At 32.5% G+C, this 27,504-nt stretch overlaps 1 protein-coding gene across 2 annotated transcripts in view; it reads right to left on the bottom strand.

Moving 5' to 3' along the window:
- The window catches only part of LOC145277616 (uncharacterized), a 73,449-nt gene that overhangs the window by 24,752 nt on the left and 21,193 nt on the right, over nt 1–27,504 (bottom strand). For both annotated transcript variants that reach the window (XM_080129149.1, XM_080129148.1), the window contains exons 2-7: nt 15,488–15,675; nt 13,793–13,971; nt 11,356–11,514; nt 6,483–6,734; nt 3,459–3,728; nt 181–324 (exon numbers count right to left, since the gene is read on the bottom strand). In XM_080129149.1, coding sequence (XP_079985275.1) covers nt 181–324; nt 3,459–3,728; nt 6,483–6,734; nt 11,356–11,514; nt 13,793–13,971; nt 15,488–15,638 — 1,155 coding nt within the window. In that variant the 5' untranslated portion in view covers nt 15,639–15,675. The remainder of the gene's footprint in view (nt 1–180; nt 325–3,458; nt 3,729–6,482; nt 6,735–11,355; nt 11,515–13,792; nt 13,972–15,487; nt 15,676–27,504) is intronic.

Raw genomic sequence — 27,504 nt, forward strand, 5'->3', positions numbered from 1 at the left:
TATTATTTATGTAATAAATAGTTATCATTATTGTTGATTTACAAAATCATTTTCATCCAATTCATTTCTTCATATTTGTTATAACACATGCAAAAGATAAAAATAAGAACAGTTTTTTTTTATTGTTTAGAATATGTTATAAACAAATATATATATATATAAAATCAAATAATTGTTTACCTCTACAACTTTTCTATCAGGATTATTTTTACATAACGTTTCAATTTCAGTTTGATAATCTTTTTGGAGTTTCTGAATTTCCTCAAAATGTTCTCTTTTTAATTCTTTGTTTTTCGTTTCAATTTCATCTTGCATATTTTGAATCTAGAAAAGATAAAAACTTTATATAAACATTGTCAAGAATAATAAACTAATAATCAAATTAATAATAAAATAAAAATCCATAATAAACTAACCATTAAATTAATAAGGAACTAACAATTAAATTAAAATCAAAGAAAACCAAATTTTCCACCAAATCAATTAGTCCTTCACTGAAACAAAAGCTGAACAGATTTGAAGAGAAAATGGCAAAGAGTAAAGTAAAAAACACAAAAAAAAACTTTCATTTTAAATATTTACCAATCATTTGCAAGCAAGTGATTAAACAACTCATGAAATTGCATTGATTAAAATTTCTCTTTTAAATATTTTGAAAAACTTTGAAACAAATCAACATGTATCATGACAGATCTATTACGGTTGTTAACAATGATAGAAAGAAAGAGAAAAGAGAATAAACTACTGCTATGTGACATTCTCTCTATAAATGAATAAAAACAAAATACAATCTTACCAACTCTAAATAATTATAAAAAAACAAAAAAAAAAAAACTAGATTAAATGAAGTACAAAAAGTATCTCGAGTTTGAATGTCTACAAGACACTAATCTCAGATATCTTTGATCTCTCTGTGTTGTGTATCAATAACATGGTTAACATGGTATTGGCTTGAACGAATTGCTTATGTCAAGTTAAGTGCAGGGAGATTGAGAGGTTAAGGCTGACAGGCTTCAAACTTCTATTGACAACGTGTGCACCTGCATGCTAGCAAAGGTCACAAGGCTCTAGTGAAAATTTAGGAAGAGTCAGTATCAGGATCTGTCATCCTCTGGTTATTTCTGTGGCAAGCAAAGACATGTCAGGTGTGGAACCATATATCAATGGATTGAGAGTGGCAATGTTTCTTTTGTGTGTTCTGTGCCAAATTGTATTGATTTCATATACAAGCATTGAATCTTACTGCTTTCAGTGTTAGGGGTAAAAATCTATAATTTTGCAGATTAGTGAATAGGAGAACTTTATGAAAACCAGACAACCTGAGGAACACACTTCATGAGCTTTATTCAAAAGTTTGACTTGCTTAACAACAACAACAACAACAACAAAGTAAAAAAAAAAAAAAGTAACAGATTTTAATATTCTAAATCCAATTACAACAAAAAAAAAATATATATATATAAAGGTACATTTTAGGAATAGGTATCTAGAGACTTGCAAGCATAATGTAAACAGTTTTACGTACGAATGGAGAATGTTGAATCAAACTTCAGCTTTTACTAAAATCTATGTATCTATAAAAGTGAGAATGTGTGTGTGTGAGGACACTTCTCAACCTATATACTCAATGAATTTTTGATCTACAGAGTTGAAATTTAGTATATAGGTTATTCAGATATGTGGAAAACTTTTGAATCAGTTTTCATCCAGAAAAAAGAGCTGCTAATGGGCCAAAATTAAAAAATTGGTACTTAGGAGTCATCGGATTTTATATATTTGTCAACTATTTCATAAGGTTTAAAAACATTTTTCAAAGATCATGGCAAGCTGGTGTAATGGCTATCGTACTTGAGTCACTGTTTTTAGGTTTTGGTTTTGATTTCAGCTCAAGTATTTTTTTTTTTTACTTACAAGAAGTGAACTGTTGAGAAAAAACATAATACTTGCATGCACATGTCTCAGTTTTACTACATTTTTTAAAAGAATTTTATGTTATGTTTAATACAAGGCAATGCTGGGAATATCTCCTAGTATATAAATAAAAAATACACAGTTACTTGGCAGAAGACAATTTCTCAATCAATTTGAAAGATCAAGTTCTGACTTTGACATTTTTTTTTTAGATCCCTTTATTATGTTTGCAACTTTTCAGGTATCTTTTAGTTGTTTGTTTCTAGGCAAGGTATAAAGTCACTTGATGTAAGGAGCTAAAAAAAAACAAAAAAAAAAAACACTTCAAGGTCAAAAATTAGCCAGCCATAAGTGTTAGGTGGATAGATTTCACTTTTACTAAAAGGGTTAATTTAGAGTTACGGTACAAAATCCCAGTTAGGTTTGGTTAGGTTAGGTTCCTCTGATCTCAAGCGCATGGTTCAGTGGGGGAAGATGTGGCTGGTTACCTTTAATGCATCCAAAACCAAACTCCTATCCTTACATCATCAACGCTCTGATCCCCAGCTGGCATCAATTGTGATGGATGGCTCTCATCTGGGTGAGGCCCCATGTTTTGACAAGCTTCTGGGTTTGACCTTTACTCCTGATCTGAAATGGAACACGTACATCAAGTCTGTTGCTAAGGTCGCTGGAAAGATGGTGGGATCCTTCTACCGCTCCAGAAGATATCTCACTACTGATACAATTCTCTATCTATATAAAAGCCAAGTACGTCCAAGGATGGAATACTGTTGCCATATCTGGGCAGGAGCGGCCAAAAACAGCCTATCCTGCCTTGACAGAGTACAAAATAGACTTCGTGGCTAAGTGGGGGATGCCCTTTTCTCTACCCTGCAACCTCTCTTCTACAGAAGAGACGTTGCGAGCCTATCCTTGTTTTATCGTTATTTTCATGGCAGGTGCTCGTCTGAACTCCAATCTCTGGTCTCCCCTCACCAATCTTTCACGAAAAACACCAGTCTAGCTGAATCCACTGTGAAAAATTCCCCCCACTTTATATCTGTGCCTAAATCAAAACGCGGATTCCATGAACAAAGCTTCTTTCTTAGAACTGCATGCCTGTGGAACTCTGTTCCGTCTGCCTGCTTCCCTCCGGACTACAACTTGGATGTCTTCAAGTCCAATGTTAACAAATTCCTAATGAACCGCCCCCTTAATTAAACACTTCATCAAATCTCCACACTAATGTAATGTACTTGCAATAACCCTTATCCATGAGTGGCTTCTGGGCCTTGATAAGTGGTGATCACTGTGTAAAAAAAAAAAAAAAAAAAAAAAAACTTAAACAGCCTTACAGCATAGACTTAAATACAAAATAAAATCAACAATTTCTTTTGTTATATTTTTGCAAAAAAATAAAAATAACTAATAATACATTCGGTTTGTTTAGTTAAGTTAGTTAAGTTCATTAACAATCGGAAGTCCCTAGTGAAACTCAGAATTGATGTAAGTAACAAAATTTTCTTGAATATCTATTTGTAAAAAATACCAAATAAAAGACTTACTCTTTTCTCGAGAGATTTATTCTTAACTCGCAAAATATCAACTTGCGATCTTTCCTGGTTCAGCTGACTCATGATTCCTGACATGTGACTTTCATTTCCTTTACTTGAATTATCCAATAAACTTGAACTTCCTTCAACGGCGGTCGTGGGTGGGTAAGTGTCATTCCAAAAATTGGACAATTTCTCATAAGATGCTAATTCATAATCTTCCATTTTGCTATTCAAATCTTCAGTTCTTGCATTTTTGGAAGAGTGTTTTGTTAAAAGAACCTGCAAGAATTAACAAATACAAATGAAAATTTCCATAACAAAACGAAAATAAAAAAAGGTTTATTTATTTTATTATGTATGGGAGTTAAAAGAGAATTTGTAATATAAGAGTGAATTTCATAATCTTGTACATTGAATTTAAAATTTCCACATCTGGGCTGATGCATTTACCATTAGTTGGACAGGGTCAAAAATGTCTCAAATCTATCAACCAAGTTTCAACCCCTCCCCCCGTTTCATTGACCACAATATTGCATTCTTGTACTTATTTTACAAATACTTTGATTGAATGTGCTCTGATGAAATCATAGAACTTGTGCCTGCTTGATGTACATACACCTGACTAACCTGACAAGCAACAAAATCCCACCCCTTCACTATTGAGGTCACTAGATGCCAGAAAACCTTCAACTCTAATCGGTTTTCCCATTGGACTGCTAGACTTTTGAATTTCCTCCCTGTTTCCTTTTCCCTTGTCTGGACTAATCTGCAGAAGTTTATAATGTGAACAGACATTTCACTGCTCAGCTTGCTAAAGTGCCCTGTTGGACAATACCACATACGTAGCTCCTTATGTTCAAGATGCAATATGCCTTGTTTGTGAAGAAAAAGAGTAAAAAAATCCTATACAACTATTAACTGTTTCCATAATATTAATATGAAGGTTTTCTTGTGAATGTGACCTGGGCATTAATATCAACAGCAATTGGATGTTGGAAAAGCACATCCCTAAATTTGTTAAGAATGCAGAGGGTGTTTTGGCATCACTTAGCAACACCCTTTTTTAGCCTTTCTCCAGTCATCTATTTAAAATTGTATACAGCCATTCAATTCAGTTTGCAATCCCCATTTTTCAACAACATTAACCAATTAAAAAATGTTTAGAGACATGCAGCCAAGTAAATACCCTCCATCACACTTACCATATACAAAACATTTTTTTTTCTGGAATTTGATTCATTAAAGCTCCAACATCAAACAACTGATTTAGTAAACACTAACAAAATTATTAAGCATCTCCATAACAACTCAAAACATGTTTTTGATCTCTGTGTGTCTAATACATATTAGCATACTTACAAAATCAAAAAACATTATAGCTCTTATACCTTTCTGAAACATTTTCATGGTCAGAATTGCTAAAGCATGGATGAAACTGCCTGCCAAAATACTGCGTCTTGAAATCCTCATGTTTCCTAAAATTTGTTAAATCTACCTTTGCTGTTTCCCTTTCATACAGACATGTACAGTGAACTTTTGATGAGTTGTAGTTCACCTGAGAACTGTACACAATTTCATTAGGATTATTTATTAAAATGGAATTATTACATTGAAAAACCTCTGTTCTTTTAGAAGATTTCACATCTACCTGAAAAATAGTCTAGCATAGTGGTTACCAATCTTTTGAACTTCATAGACCACTAAATGTAAACTTTTATCTTATTAGATTATTTGGACTACTGTTCTCATCTTGGATGCTATTCATATTATTTTAACTATTGTACTTGCCTTAGATGTTATTTAGATAATTTGGAATACTGTTTTAATCTTGGATGTAATTTGGATTATATGAATCTCTATTCTTATCTTGGATAATATTTTGATTATTTGGATAACTGTTCTAATCCTGGATATAATTTCAATTATTTGAATAACTGTTCCAATCTTGGACATAATTTCAATTATTTGAATAACTGTTCTAATCTTTGATGTAATTTCAATTATTTGAATTACCATTCTAATCCTGGATGTAATTTCAATTATTTGAATAACTGTTCCAATCTTGGACGTAATTTCAATTATTTGAATAACTGTTCCAATCTTGGACGTAATTTCAATTATTTGAATAACTGTTCTAATCCCGGATGTAATTTCAATTATTTGAATAACTGTTCCAATCTTGGATGTAATTTCAATTATTTGAATTACTGTTCTAATCCCGAATGTAATTTCAATGATTTGAATAGCTGTTCCAATCTTGGACGTAATTTCAATTATTTGAATTACTGTTCCAATCTTCGACGTAATTTCAATGATTTGAATAACTGTTCTAATCTTGGACGTGATTTCAATGATTTGAATAACTGTTCCAATCTTGGACGTAATTTCAATTATTTGAATTACTGTTCTAATCCCGGATGTAATTTCAATTATTTGAATAACTGTTCTAATCTTTGACGTAATTTCAATTATTTGAATAACTGTTCTAATCTTGGATATTATTTGGATTATTTGGACTATTGTTTTCATCTTGAATTCTACTTAGATTATTTGAACTATTGTTCTAATGTTGGATTATTTGGACTACTGTTCTTATCTTGGATGTAATTTGGATTATGGGGGAATACTGTTCTCATCACGTTTTGTCCAATGTAACATCTGACCTTCTTTGCATGCATCTTATATGCAATTTTGAACTTAACCATTTATTTACATGAAATCCATCTCCTAAAACTAACAAAGTTATAGTGTAATCATTTAAATAAAACAAATTGAAAACATGAAGTTAATTCAAGTATTATACATTTTAAATGTTTTGACATTTATTCATGTTTCTATAGACTATCATAAATGTGTGAACCACAAGTAGCTCATGGACCACAAGTTATCCATGAACTACCAATAGTCCATGGACGACCATATACTAATAGTCTGTGAACCATTAGTTGTCCATGAACCGTCAGTAGTCTATAACTCTCAAGTTGTCAGTGGGCCACCAATTGTCGACCACTAATTTAGAATATAAAAACACACCTGATATTCCCGACGCAAATACACATTTTCTTCTGTAAGTTTATTGTTTTCCAGTTGTATCGTTTCCTTAATTAAAGACATATTTTTCAAGTCATTAATTAATTGATCTGTATGTTCTTTAAAAGTCCGCACATCATTCGTGAGATGAGTGTTTGTTATTTCAAGATTATTTTTCTGGACTTCACAATCTTGGAGCATCTGTTCCATTTGAGATATTTTCTCAGAGCTTTCTTCCGTGTGTGCCACAAGAACCTAGAAAAAATAAAAACAAAATGATTTCTTTAAAACTTTTTTTTTTTACACAATCAGGAAAACATTCATTTTTATGTTTTAAATGATATGCACCGTTCAAAAACCATATTAAAATTGTCGTCATACGCAGTTGTGATAAATATGATATTCTGAGGAAAACAAAAGGGTCTTTGAATTAATCAATGCACATTGAAAAAAAAAAATGATTATCTTGGCACATTTAGTACAAACAACAATTTGCATTATTTGGATTGTTCAGACTACTGTTCTCATCTTGGTTATTATTCTCACAATGTTTTTTTTATAGAAATCGCTTCAGACAAGGCATGAAGTCACTTGATGTAGGCTAAAAAAACAAAGAAAAAAAAATAGTACTTTAAGGTCAAAATCTTGTCAATGATAAGTGTTAGATGGAATAGATTCTGACCCCGAGAATAGCAATTCTTTCCTCTTTGTCAGAAACATCACTCATGGAATATGAGAACTAAAGGACAAAATAAGGGAAGCAAGAGTTACAAGGCTGCTGGAAATAAACCCAAGGTTCACTTTCTACTCACCTTAAATTAAATTATAATGTGAGGTTTAGTTAATAAGAAACTCTTGAGACTCGAACCAGAAATAAATGTGCGATCATATTTTCTGTTTTTCTCAATTACATCTTCATAATTTTCCATATCTTTCTCATTTTTTTAACTGAAAAGCTAATGCATTCCTCTAATCGATCCATTTTAAAAATATGTTGTTGTTGTTGTTTTCATTTTCTTTCTTTTTTATTCAGCCGATGTAACCTCTAACCTTATTTCTATGTAATATCTTGACAATGGCACTTATTGGTGAATGGTAGAAAGAATATTTTTTCGTTTTTTTTAACGAACCATAGTTAATTTAGTTTAAAAATGTGTGATATGTTTATAAAATGGAAAGTGCGTCAAGTATTTTTTATTTCCATATTAATTTGGGTCTGTATCGATTTGATATATTTTGTAAACACTAAAGAAAGCAATATAAAGTTTGTAACTAATGCCTGAAAATAATAATTACATGCAAATTCTTCATTTATACAATAAATGTTTGGTCACAAATTTATTATTCCCAAAACGTTTTCTATTGTAATGTAAAAAGTATGTACCGACAAAAATGCCCCCCCCCAAGTTCCCTATACGTCTTAAAAGAGGCTTATCATAATTATTTCTTTTAGCTTACATCTAAATTTTGATTGTGTTTGAAAGATAACAGACCAAAGTTAATTTCTAAAAGGAAAAATAAATGTATATTTACATGTTAAAAAAATTTACAGTGAAAAATGTTGAAAAGAAAAAAAAAACACAAAAATTTGTTGGAATTTTAAGTTCAAATAAATTGACTGGAAAAATAATTATCAGTTTTCTGAAACTGTTTCAATGATAATTAGTGAATTAAAATATTAAGATACCAAATAAAAGTGTACATACTTTTTTAAACTAAAAATTGCATAATAAACAAAAAGAAGCGATTATTCACGTTATAAAGAAGTCTTGCTCAAACGTAAACAAAAATCCCACGGATTTTCATAAAATTACAGATCACAGGAAGTGCAATAATTTTGTTTATTTAATTTTGTTGTAATAAAACAGGAAATGATTATTTAATTAAAATATTTTTTAATGTACACAAGTAAGAATTTCTTTATTTTTCTCTCAAAAAATTTAACTTGGCATAAGTTCTTTATTCAAGAATATTCTAAAATTATTGATAACGTTTGTTTATCAATGTTTTTCCTTAGACTTTGAAATAAAAGATTTGTAAAAGGTTAAAAAAATCAATTTTAAGAATTACATTACTTAATGTATTCTTAAATCTTATTATTCATTAAAAAAAATAAGCTAAAACAATTATTTATTAATGATAAAATAGAATTCAAATTTGAAAGAAAATTATTATTTGATAATGAAAGGTATAAACTTACTTTTTATTTTTTTGCCATTCTGTTAATTCATACTTCTTCAAATTAACCATTAATGGAAATTATACCAGTTGTTAAATTATGTTGTTCTAAGTGACCCAGAATCTCGATACTTTTACAATTTTTTTATTTTCAAGATTATAAAAAAATTTCTTGCATTGATGTTTACACATTCATGCGTACAAGGAAAAATCATGGATTACATAGAAAAATGCAAGCATAAAAAGTAATATGGTTAAGATTAAACTTACAAATGTAAAAGAACTAATTGTTAAAACTGGAAAAGAAAAAGATATTCTATTAAAAAATATAAATTTATAACTTAAAATATTGCAGTATTAAGAATTTATATATAATGCTAAATTGAATTTTTTTTTAATTCTTAATGTTGCATTTTAAGTTATAAATTTATTATATTTTTTACTAGAATATCTTGTTTTTTTTTTTTTACTTTTCCAGTTTTAACAACTAGTCCTTTTACTTTTCTAAGCTTAATCTTAACCATATTACTTTTCATTAGCAATACCACACCATTTTTCTCTTTAGATTGAATAAACTCAAATCAAGCATTATTGAAAAGAGCATAACAAACAAAGAAATAATATCTTTAGTTTTTTTTTTAAATCGGACCATTAGAACTGGAGTTATGAAAATTCAAAGCATCAAAAAATGTGTAGTTCACTGGACATTTTGCCTTAGTCAGTCCTATTCAAATGCATATAAGTTTGTGACTGAAAATGGTAGGAAATTTGCACAATTTACAGACTAACCCATCTTTAAAAAGTTGTATCTTCAGATCTTTTTAAGATATTATGATGAATTTTTTAACATAATACCATGAAGGTCCAGTTGGCATTATTTACGACCACCTGACTTGGTACTTTACATACTAATTAGCATATTCCAATTTCATTTTAACAGCTTTAAGTAGAAACATCATAAAAACAGCTAAAAGAAATGGTAAGTAAGGCTTTATCATCATAGGAAGTATTATTTTGATGGACATTATCATTTGCCATTATAACCATGAAAAATCCAAGATGGCGACTGGGAAATCTAAGATGGCCACTATGATAAGATTCAAAGAAATTATTAACAAAATATGGCTTGTAGCATATCAAATTAAAGGAAATTTTGTACAGATGAAAGTTGTTTTAAAGTGCATTAAACTAATTAGCATAATTAAGTTTCATTTTAACAGCTTTTAGTAGAAGCATCATAAAAACAGTTTAAAAAATGGAAGGTAAGGCTTTATGATCATGTGAAATATTATAATGTCATCATTACACTGTGAAAAATCCAAGATGGCAACCAGGTATTCCAAGATGGCAACTAGGAAATCCAAGATGGCTACCATGACACAATTCAAAAAAATTAACAAAATATGGCTTGTAGCATATTAAATGAAAGGAAATTTTGTACAGATTACAATTATAATGTTTTCAAGTATATTAAACTAATTAGTACAATTAAATTTCATTTTCACAGGTTCAAATTACCGTGACAATTATAGAGTGAGTTTCTACCACTATTTTGTATAATTTTTTATTTTTAAATCATTGTGAAACTTCAAGAGACATTGCGGACATTTTTTCTTGTTCTCATGTAACGCTCGACACTACTTGTTTTTTTTAACAGAATAAAGATTTACAACACCAAAAATTTATTGAGGTAGGTAGAAGAGTAACTTGCCTTTGGTAATACTTATTTGTTATATATTTCTTTTTTAACCACTTTTTCCTACCTCTTCGGATTGTAAAACAAACCCAATAAAAGTTATTTTGGTCACAAAATGAATGAATGGTGAAGCATTAAAACAGTTCTAAATGAGTAAAACTAACACTTAACCATATTAATATTACATTAACTAACACTTAACCATATTAATATTACATTAATCGTTAATATTACATTTAAAATTTCCCCAGAAACTTATTAAAATCACATGAAATTTTTTGTAATCATATTATTTTTTTGCTAAAAATATTGAATTAACAATGCTAAATTCAATGATAATATTGTTAGTTTGAGAAATTAGTTTTTTTTAGTCATATTGATTTCATTTACACAGAATTTAGGAGTTTTTTTTTCGTTTTAGGTGTTTTTTGTTTACATAAAATAATATAGTTTCACTAAGATTTAAAAAAAAATAGTGGGTTAATTATATTCTGTGATCATTAATATTTACTGAGAATTACATTAAAATTGGTTGATTTTCTAAATTTTGGTGAATTTTTAAGTGAAGGGGGGGGGGGAGTCACCATTCATTTTGCATATACCTAGTAAAAAGTAATGTTATTTATTATTCCAAAAATTACGAAAAATGATCCAGTGGATGTGTTAGATATATTTTTAACAAAAAAAAAATCATCCACAATTATCTTCTGTTTAAAAATGGCAGCTCCTGATTTAAATCAAGGGAGATAAGTCAGTTTGTCATTCTGAATTGTTTGCACAACTCTTCTACATTAAAACATGATAAAACTTGGTAATTCAATTCTATTTTTACTTGTAATTATTTTTTTTCTACTGGTCCATTTTTTGTAATTTTTAGACTTTATACTAATTTCAACATGGCATAATAAAAGTTTTCACCTGCAATCTACACAATCAGCTAATAATCAAATTAACTCACATTAATCATGCGAAAAAGATTAAATAAAAGAATGAACAATTTACCTCAACTGCATTTTCAGATGACGCATGTTCACCAATTGCACCCTGCAGCTGATCATTTCGGTTCTTTTCGCTGTGGTATTTCTTTTCAATAGTTGAAATTTCAGATTTCAGATTTTTATTGATAGCATCAAGTTCTTCAATTTTTTGCTCAAATTGAATCTAAAAAGAAGAAAACAAAAAATTAATTTTTTTATTACGTGATTATCAGAAAGTAATAAAATTTTTTTCATTAGTAAAAAAAAAAAAAAAAGAAAAGAGAAAATGTTTAAAATCAAAATTCAAAATAAATATCAAAAGTAAATGCTTCACTGCTCACTCATTTTGTGACCAAATTTCAAACAATTTTTACAGTTTATAGGTCACCTTCTTACCTATATTTTGAAATAAAGATTTTTTATTTTCTTTCATTAAAACAAAAAGTTATAATAAAATTACTGGTGTTCAAAAGTCTTCAGAATAAGTAAGGAACATGAGAGGCAGTTTCTTCTTATCTAGAATTCCCCCTCCCCATATTCTCTTCTTGGTTGGTTCCTCGGATCCAAGGATCAATGGGAAGATTGTCCCCGGCAGCATGCTCTTAGATGACAGTGTAGACCAATTCTTGGCATGCACATTCTGTGACACCCAGGACATAGGAATTCCTAGAAAGAGGAGCCCTGGGCAGATAATACTTTCCTCCTACATTTGTCCTCTATGAACTTTCTTCTGTTGATCTCAAAAACCACAATGCCTCGTTTTGACAAAGCCCTCCAACTGTTCAGGTCTTCAGCCCTGCCTTCCCAGTCTTTCTCTAGGATGTCAACTGCGCACAGGTGTCATCTCAGCTGATCTTTGTAACGCTTATGTGGAGTACCTCTGTCCCATTTGCCCTGGTACAATTCACCATAAAACAACAACTTTGGGCAGTCTTTGCAATGTCATCCATTCAAGACAGGTGTCCTGCCCAGCGAAGCTGTCTGGTCAGAAGCATGGTCTCAATGCTGGTGACATGTGCTCTCTCCAGGACTTCATTATTGGCAGTGTAGTCCTGCTACTTGATTCCCGTGATGTAACAGAGGCATCGTTGGTGAAAACCTTCCAGAAGCTGTATCTCTTTCAAAATTCCAAATAAATATCAAAAGTAAATTTAGTGGTTGTCCAGAATTCCTTATATTTTAAAAAACAAAAGTACAGAAAAATCTTTAATTTACATACCCATGATGGAATGAAAAAATCATATTCCAAAAATCACATAAATTGAGCAAGTAGTTTTATTTTCATAAAGAAAATAATTTTTTAACAATTTAAAGTTGATTAATGGGAACTCATAGTTATTAGAAGGCTGATCTTAAAAGTTTGAAGTATTGTCGAGTTATCTACCTTTGTTTCTTCAAGATGGTGACACAGGACAAGCCCCTCCTTGCTTACTCATAAAATTTGATTTTCTTAGTTAAAAATAAAACTACTTGATCAATTTACGTAATTTTTGGAATATGACATTTTCAGTTTGCCATGTTTATGTAGATCATACAGATCTAGACAAGAACTTAAATTTTTGTATTTAAAAAACTTAACACTTTATAGAATGGATGCATCATGTGAATTTTTTCACCACGAACAAGGCATATTGCCACATGGAACATAAGACACTATAATTTGGGATTGTGTCTAACAGGGAACTATGGGGAGTTGAGCAGCAAGATATCTGTTCATTTAAACTTCTGCAGGTTAGTACAGTCTGGGAAGCAGGAAACAGGAAAGGAATTCCCAAGTCTAGCAGTTTTAGGGAAGAAACTATTAGAATAAAAGTCTTTTCTGCATCTAAGGACCTCAACAGTGAAGGGGTGAAATTTTGCTGCTTGTTGGGTTAGTCGGGAGTATGCACATCGAGGGGGCACAAGTGCTATACAAGTTCATCAGAGTGCATTTCATTAAAATGATTGTAAAATAGGCACAGGGATGCGACCTTGCAGTGATGGGACAGAGATTGGAGCTTGGCTCACAGTGCAGAACCTATTAGAGTTGAGACTCTTTTTTAGACCCTGTTTAAGAAAGACTAGTGGTAGATGTACCAGCCTAGATGTGGCAACAATACTCCATGCATGAGCAAATAGCGGCTTTTTCTAAAGATACAGGAGGCTTTCTAGTATGAGTAATTTTCTAGCAAAGTAGAGGGAGCACATCTTCTTTGCAGCAGCCTTGGCAATGTTCTCAATGTATTTGTTCCAAAATACTCTTAAAAACAGATTTAGATTTGATGACCTTTGATCAAAATTCTTTGGCCTTCCTGTGACATCACTTCCCCTTTTCTGTCGCAAATTTATTTTATTTACAAAATAATCAAGTTCCTATCAATGTAAAAATCTTTTCTTTTTCTACAAATTTGATGAATAAAACTGATATTAAAAAAGGCATGATAAATTTATGAGGTGAATTTGATGATTTTAATAACAAAAACCTTTTGCTGCTGTGCTGACTGTTCCAATTCCAAGTTCTTTTCTTTTAAATCTTGAATAATATTCATGGATTCTGTGTAACGTTCTTTGTTAATGGTGTTGCGCTCGGAAATTTTGTTTTTCCAATCCAGCATTGTTTTATAATGTTGCTTCATCAATGTAATGTTGTCTTTGAGAGCCTCTGAAAAAGAGAAAGGAGAAAGTAAATAAAAACATGTTTAAAATTAATATTTTGGCAATGATAATGTTTACTTCTTATTCTAAGTCAAAAAAAAAAACATAATTGAAAGTAACGGATCTTACTACAGTAGAAAGCTAAAGAAACGTTGATCCAACAAGAAGAAAAAAATGGAAGAACATCTACAAAAAAAATCAGGAATTACTTTCTCAAAAGCTTGATCAATAAATCTCACATGGACGGTAACAGCATTTTTGCAACACACAATATAAAACATAGAGACCTTTAACTATATTCCTGAACTAAACCAAATGTTCAACGCTTTTTTTAGAAGGTATGAGGACCTATTTCACATTAATTGCAAAGACTAACCTAATGTGAAAAATGTTTGTCTACTTTTACACAAACTAGGAACTGTTGAACACAGTAGATTTGTAGATTACATTCTACCTAAAAGACCATGGATCTAGAGTTTGTGGAACCTATCAGAACTTTTCAGTCCCAATACATCACTGTTGCACAAAAGGTGAAAATGTTTAAATTTGACTAAGCGGGGCAACAAAAATTATTTAGCATTTGCATCAGTTGTAAATAAACAATGTAACAAATTTAGACTAGCAGAATGATTGGCAGATGATTTTAAATGTCTCATTTTCGCTCAAGGCCTAGTCTGCAAAAAATGCAGAGATTAGACAATGAGTACTAGCAAAACTCAAAAGTTGACCCAATCTCACTCTACAGAAATTTGCAGAGGATTTCCAAAGTGTTATAAGCATGAGAAGCAATTCTAAAAACACAGAGGAATCTGGCGTAGCATACGTCAGAAAAGTATACATTAAAAAATTGCTCCTCTAAAAAAGAAAAAGAATATGTTCAACTATATTCTCAGTATAAAATCAAAGAATTACTCATCTAAAAAAAGAGAAAAAAAGAAAATGGCTATCCACATTTTCAAAACGAGACAACCATACAGAAACAGAAGAAATTGCCCAAAAGACCATGTAAACGATGTGGAGAATTACATCGGGAAAAATTCTGCCCGTTTCAGAATAAAACATGTAAAAATTGTAGCAAGCTTGGTCATAAAATGTTATATTGTAGAAGCAAACTCAAAGCAAAAAAGTAGAATAAGACACTTTCATATCTGACCTCAGCAGCTGTAGTTTCTGCTTTCAACAGTTTTGCTTATTCATACATAAAACAATAATGTTATATTTCACCAAACACTCATGTGAAATATGAATAGATAATTTCTTGTTTCTACATGACATTAACCAAAATATACATTAGTATATTTAATCAGCCCAATTTCTCTATAGAAACTTGTCACATCTCTTAGTTTTGTCAGGTTTTGTTAAAAAATACAACCTAGTTATCTCCCTTACATTTGCAGTATCAACTGGAATTTTTTAATTAAAAGAAAACTAAAGATAAAAGCAATTGGTTAAAAATTGGTAACTTAAATTGTTTTCAAAGATGTGCATTTTACATAATAATAAATGCAAGAATGAAAACTTACCTCTCAGATCGTTGTTTTCTTTCTGTTTATCATGAAGAAGCTGGATGGCTTTCTCTAAATTGATATCAGTGAGTGAAGAGAGTTGCAAATCAGAATCATCTTGTGACAGAGCGAACACAGGCACCGTAAAAGGGTCTTCAAGATTTTCCATGATGAAATTTAGTGAAATGTAAAAAGACAATTCCAATCTGGAAGGAGAAAAATCATTTTTGAGGAAAACAGAATCATAAATTCAAAGAGATGATGATAGATGACATCACTCTTTGTGCTACTTGGCAGACATATTGAATGCAAGTGGTGGATGTAAACCAAGTACAACATCAAGCATAGCAAAATTTTGTGAGCTGTTGCTTTTGATAGCGTCACGGATTACCTTCTTCTACAATATGTTATACAGCAGTTCTGTTATATAGCAGCAAATGCTGGACCCTCACCCAGTTTTTTTTTTTTTGCATTGCAATGACAGATCCATTATCAGATGGATCTACAATGTGAAAACAAAACAAACTTAACACATCAGGTCAGAGGATTTGCTGAAGCTTTGAATTTACCCAGCAGAGATGTTACTCTGGTATGGTCATATGGAGCATTAATCCTTCTGGATAAACAGTTGCAGAAGCATGGGTGTCTTGAAACACAGGTGTGGTAGGACTCCCGTGCTCAGGTCAAGAACTGACCTCTAACTTCTTCGGAAACTGTGGCTCGTGATGTCAAGTCTATCGGGAGATCTCCACATGAATTCTTGGCATCTTGGTGTTGAATTCTGCTGAAAAGCAAAAACAAAGCTTTGCATGCGCCGAAAAGACAGACAGACAGACAAAATCAGGGTTTCTAGCTACTAAAAGTTAATTCCATATATACATCGTTCAGTTACCAAAACATTTTAAGTTTCACAAATCTGTCTTCTTTGTCACTGGATGGCTGGTCAGGATGACAAAGAGGGGGTCGTCAGGCGTTTTTAGATTTCTTCTCGAGATTTGGCACAAAATCTGTCAATTCCGAGTGGGTATTGGCTTTTTATACTAAGGTCACGGGTTGGGGTCAGACGATCTGCTGAACCAATCAAAACCAGCCACGTATCTGGGGAAACCCCAGATACATTTGCGTGTGTGTACTTCCTCAAATCGTCCATAGTTTCGAAAATCTGGGGCCAAAATGAAATCATTTTCACACGACTCCAAGAAGTCAACCCCTGTCATTCAGAAAGCCCTCATTTGAAACAGATGTCCTCAAGACCAAGATAGGTCTGTTTCATTTCCACATTGTTCTGACATTTCCGGTCCCCTCATTCTCAAACAACAAAACACATGTCTGGTTTTAACAATAAAAAAATATATATATCTGTTTTAATTCAAGTATTTTTGATACCTGCTGTTGTCTGGGATTCAATTAGACAGTCTTAGTATATTTGCCCGGTCTTCCTCAGGTCCCAGGGGGGTCTCAACCTCCCCAATGGGGAGCAAATTGCTCCCTCATCATGTTACACAGGAAGGTTGGCTGATCAAGAAAAACGTGCAAACAAGTGATTGAACAATTAATCTGCTGAACAATGAGGATTGGAGAATAGGTTTACTATAAAAATGTTTGAGCCCTGGACTAGAGAAAAGTGACATTAAATACAAAAGAGAAGAGGAAACCAATGATATTTAAATAGGGTTCACACAGATTTTCAATGACCATTTTTAAAGACTTTTCAAGCTCTTCTCCAGACATAATTTAAGTTTTCAAAATAAAATTTTATATATTAGTAGTTCAGTCCGGCTTTGCTCGGGCCCTATGTACTGTTCATAATTTTATGTGCATATGTATATATATATATTAAAATGTTTGACTCATGTCCAGGTAACCTACATCTAAAATTTCAAGTGTTTAGACCCAAAATTGGTGGAGGAGTTTGATAGAGTTTGCAAAGGTCAACTTTTTCAACTTTGACCTCTTGGCAGCTAAATTTTTGCCCAAAAAATGATTAAAAAGCTTGCTACATGTCTGAATACCCTTTATGTAAAATTTCAAATGTTTAGACCCAAAATTTGCTGAATAGTTTGCTAGAGATTGCAATGGTCAAATCATTTGAACTTTGACCCCTTGGCAGCCAAATTTTCGACCAAAAACCGATTAAAAAAGCTTGCCCTATGTCTGAATACACTTTATGTAAAATTTCAAATATTAAGAGCAAAAATTGGCTGAGTAATTTGGTAGAGACCACAGAGGTCAATTTTTTAAAACTTTGACCCCTTAACATTTATTGTTTTGGGCTCAAATTAAATTAAAGAGTTTGATCCATGTCTAAGTAACCTACATCTAAAATTTCCATTGTTTAGGCCCAAAATTGGCAGAGTTTGGTAGAGTTTTCAAAGTTTAATAAATCATTGAACTTTGACCCCTTGACAGCCAAATTTCTGGCCGAAAACCAATTCAAAAGATTTTCCCAAAACTCATTACCCCTTATGTCAAATCTTGAGTCTGTGGACTGAAAATTGACAGAGTAGTTTTGTACAGAAATGTATACACACAGGCAATTTCACTTTTAAAGATATATAGATAAAGAATTATATAATAAACCAAAAACTCTTAGTAATTGACAACAAAAGTCACTTTCATTTACCTCTTTATTTCATGAAGTAGTTTTAAAGGAAGTTTTCTATAATAATGCGCAACAAAACTTAAGCTCACTACTATACTAACTACTTTCTACCTTGCCAATGATTTTATATCATTTTCAGCTCTTGTTTAATTTGAAGCTTTTCTTTGAGCTCAGTCAGTTTAGTGTGTTTTTGTTTTCACAGGCTGACTTTGCAACAGCATTTGATTTTGTCAACAGAGTCAAGTTACCAGAATTCTCTGCTTTCAGAACAAGGTCATCTGCTGACAAAGTCAATGACATAATATCACTACTTTCCAGTCTCATTTCTTCTTATTTAATTCTTCTACCTGCTCAAGGTGTGTTTGTCTCTTGAGTCTCTCTCTCTCCCTCTCATCTTTGCTTTTCCAGGTAAATTTCATACCTACATCATGGAGCATGAAACAATGAGAGCTTTTTTTTTTCACCCCAAACAAGGCACAGGGAGCTACTATCAGGGACATAAGTTGCCGGAATATTATGAAAGGAGATGAGCACCAAGATGTCTGTTCACATTACACTTGAACTTCCGCATGTCAGTACAGTTGGGAAAGCAGAATCCTGGAAAGGAGTTCCAAAGTCTAGCAGTTCTTGGAAAGAAACTAATGGAGTAGAAGGCTTTCTTACACCTAGGGATTTCTGTGTAGGGGTGGGATTTAGCTGCTTGTCAGGTTTGTCAGGACTATTTACATCGAGGGGGTACAAGTGCTTGTAGTTCGTCAGTGCATTCACCATTAAAGTACTTGTAGAACAGGCAGAGGAATGCAACATTTCGTCAATGGGACAGAGGCTGAAGCCTAGATAACAGTTCAGGATCTATCAGGTTGGTGACTCTCTTTTAAACCCTGTCCAGGAGCGAGAGACAAGTAGCAGATGCACCAGCCCAAATGTGACAACAGTACTCCATACATGGGCGAATGATGGCCTTGTAGAGGTATAGAATACTTTCAGGTGTAAGTAGTTTTCTAGCATGATAGAGAGAGCCCACCTTCTTTGCAGCAGCTTTGGAAATGCTTTCAATGTATCTATTCCAGTTCATGTTCTCTGTGAACGTTAGGCTAAGGAGTTTAAAGGAAGTACTTCCAGGTAATGTGTTTTTGGCAATTGCTATTAGTAGGAGAGAAGGTTTCTTGTAATTATTGAGGGACAGTTATTGGCATGCGACACACTTCTGCTGTCTTGACCTGGTCACAGATGATCCTCTGTGCTTCTACATTCTCATCTTTCATGTTCTTCATCTCTATTCCCTTATTTACTGAGAATCCTTTCTCAATACTGGCCTGGCCATGAGTACCAGAACAGTCATCACAATTTGAAACAGCTTGCTGTAACAAGGATCAGCCATGTTATGTGAACAGTTCGTCAGGCCTGTCATCTTCACTAATAACATTGAAATTTCTATATCTTTAATTTCTATATTATCTACATTATATAAAACTAGCAGTGAGATCCAATGTTGCCCATGATTTCATGAGAATCAATTAATGTTTCACCCTCCCATATTTTATTGTCATCGAAATCAGTGAAATCGCCCATTTTTCAATCAAATTGATTAATCAGTTGCTCTAGTTGGGGGCCCACCACGTTGCACCAGAAGAAAGCTTCACATGCCTCCCCATAATAAACTGCACTGTAAGAAACCTACCGTTGATTTTATAAATTTATTTTTATATATAATGGCTTAAATTAAAGTTTTAAATGCAATAGTCAGGTATCATGGTTCAATTGTGCTCTAAACAGAAACATTCATTTTTAACATTCTCATGTCATATCAAAGAACCTACTGTTGATTTTATATGCCAGACCTTTCTGCATGTGTGGTAATAAAACTTCTCAAATGCACTTGTGATGTTAGGTTGTATAAGGTGTTAATTTTAGTCAAAATTGCCTGTTTCTTGTTTCAACGGATTTTTTTTTCTTAATTAACTGCATCAGCAAAATCACAGAAGCCACATACCAAAAAACAACATCTAAAAAAGTGATCACATTTATCATGCATATAGAGCCTCCAGACAAGAAATTGACAAAATTAGGAAAATAGTGATCATGTAATTTGTCCACAAATATTTCCACATGAGAAGTGATTCCTTTATACTCAAAATCAAAATTTCTTCCTGGTATCCAATGGCTGAGCAGTAAAAAACAAAATTTTAACAAAACATCTGTTAAATAGTTCTCAAAATTCTAAAGATCAAAGAACTATAATATTACACTATATATGCTCTGGTATTACTAAAGATATTCATTGAGCTTGGACTTTTTTAACCTTTATATAAAAAAGATTTTTTAATTCATTATGATTGGTATATACAAACTGATTAATGTTTAAAGTAAATGATCAACCGATATATATATATATATATATATATATATATATATATATATATATAGTAATTTATAAAATATATATGGCGATTAAGCTACACTGAATATTCTGCGTTTCATCCAACTATAGGATTCGTCAGGCTTATACGCCCAAGCCTGACGAATCCTATAGTTGGATGAAACGCAGAATATTCAATGTAGCTTAATCGCCATATATATTTTATAAATTACTAACTAGCTCTACCTACGTATTGAGCACTTTTGAAGTAAATACTTCAAGTTTACGCATAAATCTATACTTTCGTATATTAAATTTATGTTAATAAATAAAGTAGTTATATATATATATATATATATATATATATATATATATATATATATATATATATTAATATGATAGTGTATGTGTTATTTTCTGTGTCACACTTACATCTGGGCCGTTTGTTATGTACTGCCATTTCTTGTAATAAATAATTTTACCAAGAATTTTTCATAAGTTTTGGTTTCGATCATAGCTGATGGCACTCAAGTCATTTAATTTTTTTATAAATAATTTTACCAAGAATTCCTCATAAGTTTTGGTTTCGATTATAGCTAATGGCACTCCAATAATGTATTTTTAAAAATGATTTTATCAAGAATTTTTCATAAGTCTTGGTTTCAATTTCGATTTTAGCTGGTGACACCTTACCTTAGTATTCTATTTTTTTTATAAATAATTTTATCAAGAATTCTTCATAAGCTTTGGTTTTGATTTGATTTCGATTATAGCTGAGAGAACTAAAGTTTTATATATATATATATATATATATATATATATATATATATATATTTCATAAGTTTGGGATTCGGTTTCGATTCAAGCTGATGAACCCAAGTCATAAAGATGTATTTTTTATTTTAGAAATCGCAACTTTATAATATAGAAAAACCGATAGAACATTAACTCTATAATAATATATACAAAATCTGCAAGAATGAAAATATCATATTTAAGCGTACTTTATAACCTGACTACGTCGGGCGTCCCTGCTAGCTTGGATAAATACTTTTGCAGTTTTAACAAAATAGCTACAATAATATCAGAGCGTCTCCATTTACGCTGAATATCTACAGAATGCCAACATCAATATATACATATGAATCAGTCCCCTGTGGAATTTCCAGAGGTCCCGCTAGTATATATATATATATATATATATATATATATATTGCAGTATTTTTTTGTTACTATTTTAGCAGTATCTGTATTACTGGTATTACTAGCTTCCTTGTAGTTTGGAAAGTTGCCTCCCATTACAAAAGTTTCCTCTCCTACATATGCATTATCGACCTATTTTTAGGGCCATGTAAAAATACACACGCACATATTTATTTGTTGTATATTTATTTATAGACAAAATCTTGAAAATGTCCTGCTGTTGCTGTTTTTAATGTTTGTTTTATAGTTTGTAAATTATTGTTGGAATTCCCAGTTTGTTTAGTGTTGCAAATTGTTGTATTATTGGCGTGGGTAGGTAAAAGATGGTGCCTGTTTATTAGAGAAATGTTTGGTGTATATGATTTTTTACTTATTGTTTCTTGAAAATATCTATCAAGCTTTTCTTTTTAACATTTAATTTCAAATATATGGGGTATTGCAATGTTTTTGGTGAATTTGTGATTTTTTTTTTTTTTTACAAGGGAGTTACCACTTACCCAATAGTATAGTAAGCGTTAATGGTCGAAATTGGGTAGAATTTGATTATTTAAGGGAAGGGAATAGCTCAAGAACTTTTTACAATGAACTTGAAGGTTACTATATAGTAGTCGGCTGGGAAGCAGGCCAGTAGAACAGAGTTCCACTGGCGAGCAGTTCTAGGAAAGAAGCTTTGGTCATGGAATCTGCATTTAGATTTAGGCACAGATAGAGAATGAAAGAAATTGTTGACAATGCTAGATGAGTGCTTTTTGTGAAAGTTTGGCAAGGGGCGGGGGGGGGGGCATAGATTGGAGCTCAAATGAGCACTTAACATAAAAATAATGATAGAGTAGAGACAGGCTGGCAATGTGTGTGGGAAAGATGTTGCGGGGAAGAGAGAAGGGCATCACCTATTAGATTTCAAAGCTGGTTTTGAACTCTATCAAGGCTGGATAGAGCACACCAAGCAGCTCCTGCCCAAATGTGGCAACAGTACTTCCTTTTAGGATGTACTTGGCTCTTATACAGATAGAGGAGATATCTATTATAATGGTAGAATGACCCAACTATTTTTCCAGTGATCTTGACAACAGAGTTGATGTATGTGTTCCATTTCAGATCAGGAGTGAAGGTCAGTCCCAAAAGCTTATCAAGACTTGGTGCTTCTCCAAAACAAGAGCCATTTATTTCAATTGGGTCCTGATGAAGGTCAGAACTTTGATGATGAAAAGAGAGAAACTTTGTTTTAGATGCATTAAAATTAACCAGCCACCATTATCCTCATTACACCACATGCTCAAAATCAGAAGAGAGAGAATCAGAAAGATCTTGGTCATTGCCTACCTTTGAAGTGTTATCATAAATTGTAGTGTCATCTGCATGAATAATCTAAGAATATAATTTGGGAGATCATTGATGAAGATCAGGAAGAGAGTTAAGCCCAGGATGGAACCGAGGGACACCAGCATTGATACTATGAGCTTTTATTTCTGCCCATCGATGACAACTCTTATAAGTCTATAACAGAAAAAGCATTTAATAATTGAAAAGACATTTCCAGCTATTTTGTAGTTGTGAAGCAGACCATTATGCCATACATTATCAAATCTCTTTGATATGTCAAGCTATTGCTCTAGAAACAAAGTTCCCATCAAGAGGTCCACTAATCTTGTGTGATATTACAGTTGGCACATCAGCTGTAGATGTAGAATGGAAGCCATATTGAATGTTATCAAGTAGGTTATTTGCTGCAAAGTTTATTAAAAAACTGATAATTTTTATTGTTTTGCCCAGAATGAAATGATGTTTTTCAGTGTATTTTTTAACGATTTTTTTTTTTTTTACAAAGGTATCACCACTTATCAAGGCCAAGAGACCACTCGAGGATAAGGGTTAAAGAGTGTACAGTAGACAATTGGACAATAAAGTAATCGTTAGAAATGGAAACTCAGTAAATTTGTTAACTTATATAGAACGGCTCATCAAAAACTTGTTTACGTTAGACTTGAACACAACCATATTGTAGTCAACTGGAAAGCAGGACAACTGAAGACAATTCCACAGGCGTGCAGTTCTAAGTAAGAAGCTTTGTTCATGGAATCTACGTTTAGGTTTAGGCACAGATAAAGAGTGGGGGAAATTATTGATAGTGGTTTCTGCTAGACGGGTGTTACTTGTGAAAGTTTGACATGGGGGAACCAAAGATTGGAGCTCAGCCAAGCACTTACCATGAAAATAACGATAAAGCAGAGACAAACCCGCAATATCTCTTCTGTGAGAAAGAGGTTGCAGGGAAGAGAAAAAGACATCCCCTACAAAGCTACGAAGTCTATTCTGAACTCTATCAAGGCAGGATAAATCCTTTCTAGCAGCTCTTGCCCAGATGTGGTAACAGTACTCCATCCTTGGACATACCTGGCTCTCATATAAATAGAGAATTGCATCAGGACTGAGATATCTACTGGATCAATAGAAGAATCCCACCATTTTTCCAGCAGCCTTGGCAACAGATTTAATGTATGTGTTCCATTTCAGATCAGGAGTAAAGGTCAAGCCCAAAAGTTTGTCAAAACATGACCTCTCCCCAAAACGAGAGCCATTCATTTAAATTGATGCCAGATGGGGATCAGAGCGTTGATGATGTAAAGATAAAAACTTGGTTTTAGAAGCATTAAAAGTAACAAGCCACCTCTTTCCCCATTGTACCACTTGCTCAAGATCAGAGGAGAGAGAATCAGAGAGAACTTGGTCGTTTACAGTCTTAGATGTGCTACCATAGATAGTAATGTTATCAGCATAAATGTCTATGAATGATGTAAGGATGTGATTTGGAAGATCATTAATGTAGATCAGGAAGAGAGTTGGGCCCTGGATGGACCCCTGAGGTACCCCAGCATCAATACTGTGAGCTTCTGATTTCTGCTCATCAACTACTACTCTTATGAATCTATCAGAGAGAAATGATTTAATAATTAAGAAGACATTTCCAGCTATACCGTAGCTGGAGATTTGTGAAATGAATCTTTATGCCATAGTCAATCAAAGGCCTTTGATATGTCAAGAGCAATTGCACTAGAAATGTGCCCTCCGTCGAGAGATTTGCTAATCCTATGAAATACAACTGTAAGCACATCTGCTGTAGATCTAGCAGAACGGAAACAATATTGCATGTCACTAAGAAGGTTATTTTTGCTGAGATGGTTGATTACTTCTCTATTTAGCACAGATTCCAGCAACTTACTCATGATGCACAGGAGACTTATTGGCATGTACTGAGAGGGAGATGAGCGATCACCTGAATTCTTAAATACAGGGCATACTGATGAGATTTTCCAGGGTGATGGGAAGCAATTCACCTTAAGACAACAAAGTTTTTTGAGTACTATAATTGGATTACCGTCACTTGACAACATCACTTACAGATATTTGTATATCACATAGCATGTTTTCCGATACAGGAAGAAATATTGGAGGTTGGCGGCCTTGATCGCAAAGGTTAGAATTAGCTGCAAAGTTCTTAGCAAAGAGTTTGGCTTTGTCTGACGCTGACAAGATTACCTCAGGTCCATTGATGATAGTTGGGATAGAGCACACGCTTTTGTTCAGGATTCTGTTTGCTATTTGCCAAAACTGGTGGGAACCAAGCCGCTGCTCAGCTACTTTGGACTTAACGGACTGAGCATACAGGTCTCTTGTGTTCTTTATTACTTTTTTACAGTAGTTGCTGGCAGTCCTGAAAGCGGCTTTAGTCTCAGTACATCTGTTATGTTGGAAGTAATGGAAAAGGTGATTTCTGTGCACAATGGCAACAGCACATTCTGGAGAAAACCATGGCTAGCTATTAGGTTTTTGCTGGAACTTTTTCGAGGGTATGAAACAGTCTATACCTACAATTAACCATTCCATCAGGTCTGATACTATAGAGGACACATCCTTTTTAAACATGGAATGCAGAGGTAGATCTGATATAAATGTACGGAAGCTACCCCAGTCAGCCATAAATATCGATATACTGTACGATGGAGAGGTACATCTGAGAACTTATTAAATTTCATTTTTATCTTAACTGATACAACAGAGTGGTTGGAAGATCCAAGTGGAGACAGAACAGAAGCTGAACACAGTTCGGGGCAGTTGTGAGAAAAAGGTCTAGGAGACTTGCATACTAGCCATCAGTATCAGGCACATAGGTGGGTTCATGAACAATCTGAGTGAGATCATAAGCAATGTAGAAATCATGACAGACCCTCCCCTCATCATCGGTTTTTCTTTTTAGTTTATTCTTCTGTATTATTTTTTTTTCTGGTTATCAGAATTTAGAAAAGAATTTCTTTTATTTATTTTTTTTTCACTTTACTTAATGACTCTACAGAAATGACAGAGTGAAGATTAAGTGGATATGTAACATAAAGTCAGATCAAATCCAGAACATTAGGCCAGACTTTCTACTTGAGAAACTGACCATCTCAAAACTTGATGTCCTAATAAGGGCAAAACGTTTTTGCTGGTTTGGGCATGTTGGAAGAAGCAAAAGGGCATATCAACACTTACAGTGACCTAAGACTGAACAGCGAAAAGAACGTTGGACAACTCTAAGAAGATATGAAAAGAAAATGCAAGACCATAAATAATGGCAAATGAACACAGTCAATACCCACAATTGTGATCACTAGCGACTAAGCATAAGGAAACAGTGTCGAACCTCTTGTCGAAATAAACACAGATGATAAAACCTGAATAGTGAGTGTCTAAGTTATTTATGGTGAAGTGTAATATTTTTTCTTGTTGGCACAGAAGAGGAGAATGTTTTTTTGTTTACGTTAATGAAAGTTTTTTATTATTTTTATGCATGTGTGTGTGTGTGGGGGGGGGTGAAAAATAATTATTCTCTGAACATGCATTTGTCTCCACATTCAAGCATCACCATAAACAATGCTCAAATCAATACTCAGCACACTAGTTTGGCCATACAACAGAAATTGACAAACCAGTATAGTTTGTTCATGCCCCACCCACCTTAATTTACATAGCCTCTATGAATCATGCTTTCTTTTAGAAAAAGAATGAAAAATGAAATAAAATCTTGTAAAACAATACTATTTGGCCCTCTCAACTTTTGCAAAGTGAGACAAAACTTACAATAGTTTGGCGTCGTTTTTAGAGTGAAAACATTTGGTAAAATGGCATAACGATCGAGATTTGCCATTTCCAGTAAACAAATGTGTTCAACAGTCAGCAGTGAATTGCAAAAGTCAGTTCTCGTTAAATTACATTTCAATTAAGGGCTTTGTTAATTAATCTTATTCTGAGACAAAAACACATTTTCTTTTGTTTATTAAATTATTAAGAGAAAATACAGATTAGTCAACAAAGCTGCCCTCCTCATATTAAGAATGGTTTTTTTGAATATTTAGAAAAATGGGCTTAAAATTGGAAGGAGGTTATTAAAAAAAAATTCCTTTGAGTATTTGTAAAAAAAAACAAAAAAATATTCTAATTATAATAAATAAATATACTTGGGCATTCCAGCATATTTCTCCAAACATTTTATTATTGCATTACTTCCCTTGTTTTCTAGATGGTGATAGATGATTTGGTGTTCCCGACAAAATATCTTCCAACAGATATTCTAGCTGCAGAAATTTATCACATTCTTAGACGAATTATTATTAATATTATTTTTTATTAGTAGTAGTAGTAGTATTGTAAACAGTTTGGCATTAGAATGATACTTTTCTGTAAGAAAAAATGCTTATTTACTTTTAAGAATGTTTCACATAAAAAAGTTAACAGTTACAAGAAATAAATATTACACGATTATGAAATAAAAATAAGAATTGTTCACATTGTTTCATTTATTTTCATATAAAATGTGAATAATAAAAACCATTA

The sequence above is a fragment of the Euprymna scolopes genome, chromosome 6 (genome assembly GCF_053919585.1).
Source record: "Euprymna scolopes isolate OS-2025 chromosome 6, ASM5391958v1, whole genome shotgun sequence".
NCBI lineage: Eukaryota > Metazoa > Mollusca > Cephalopoda > Sepiida > Sepiolidae > Euprymna > Euprymna scolopes.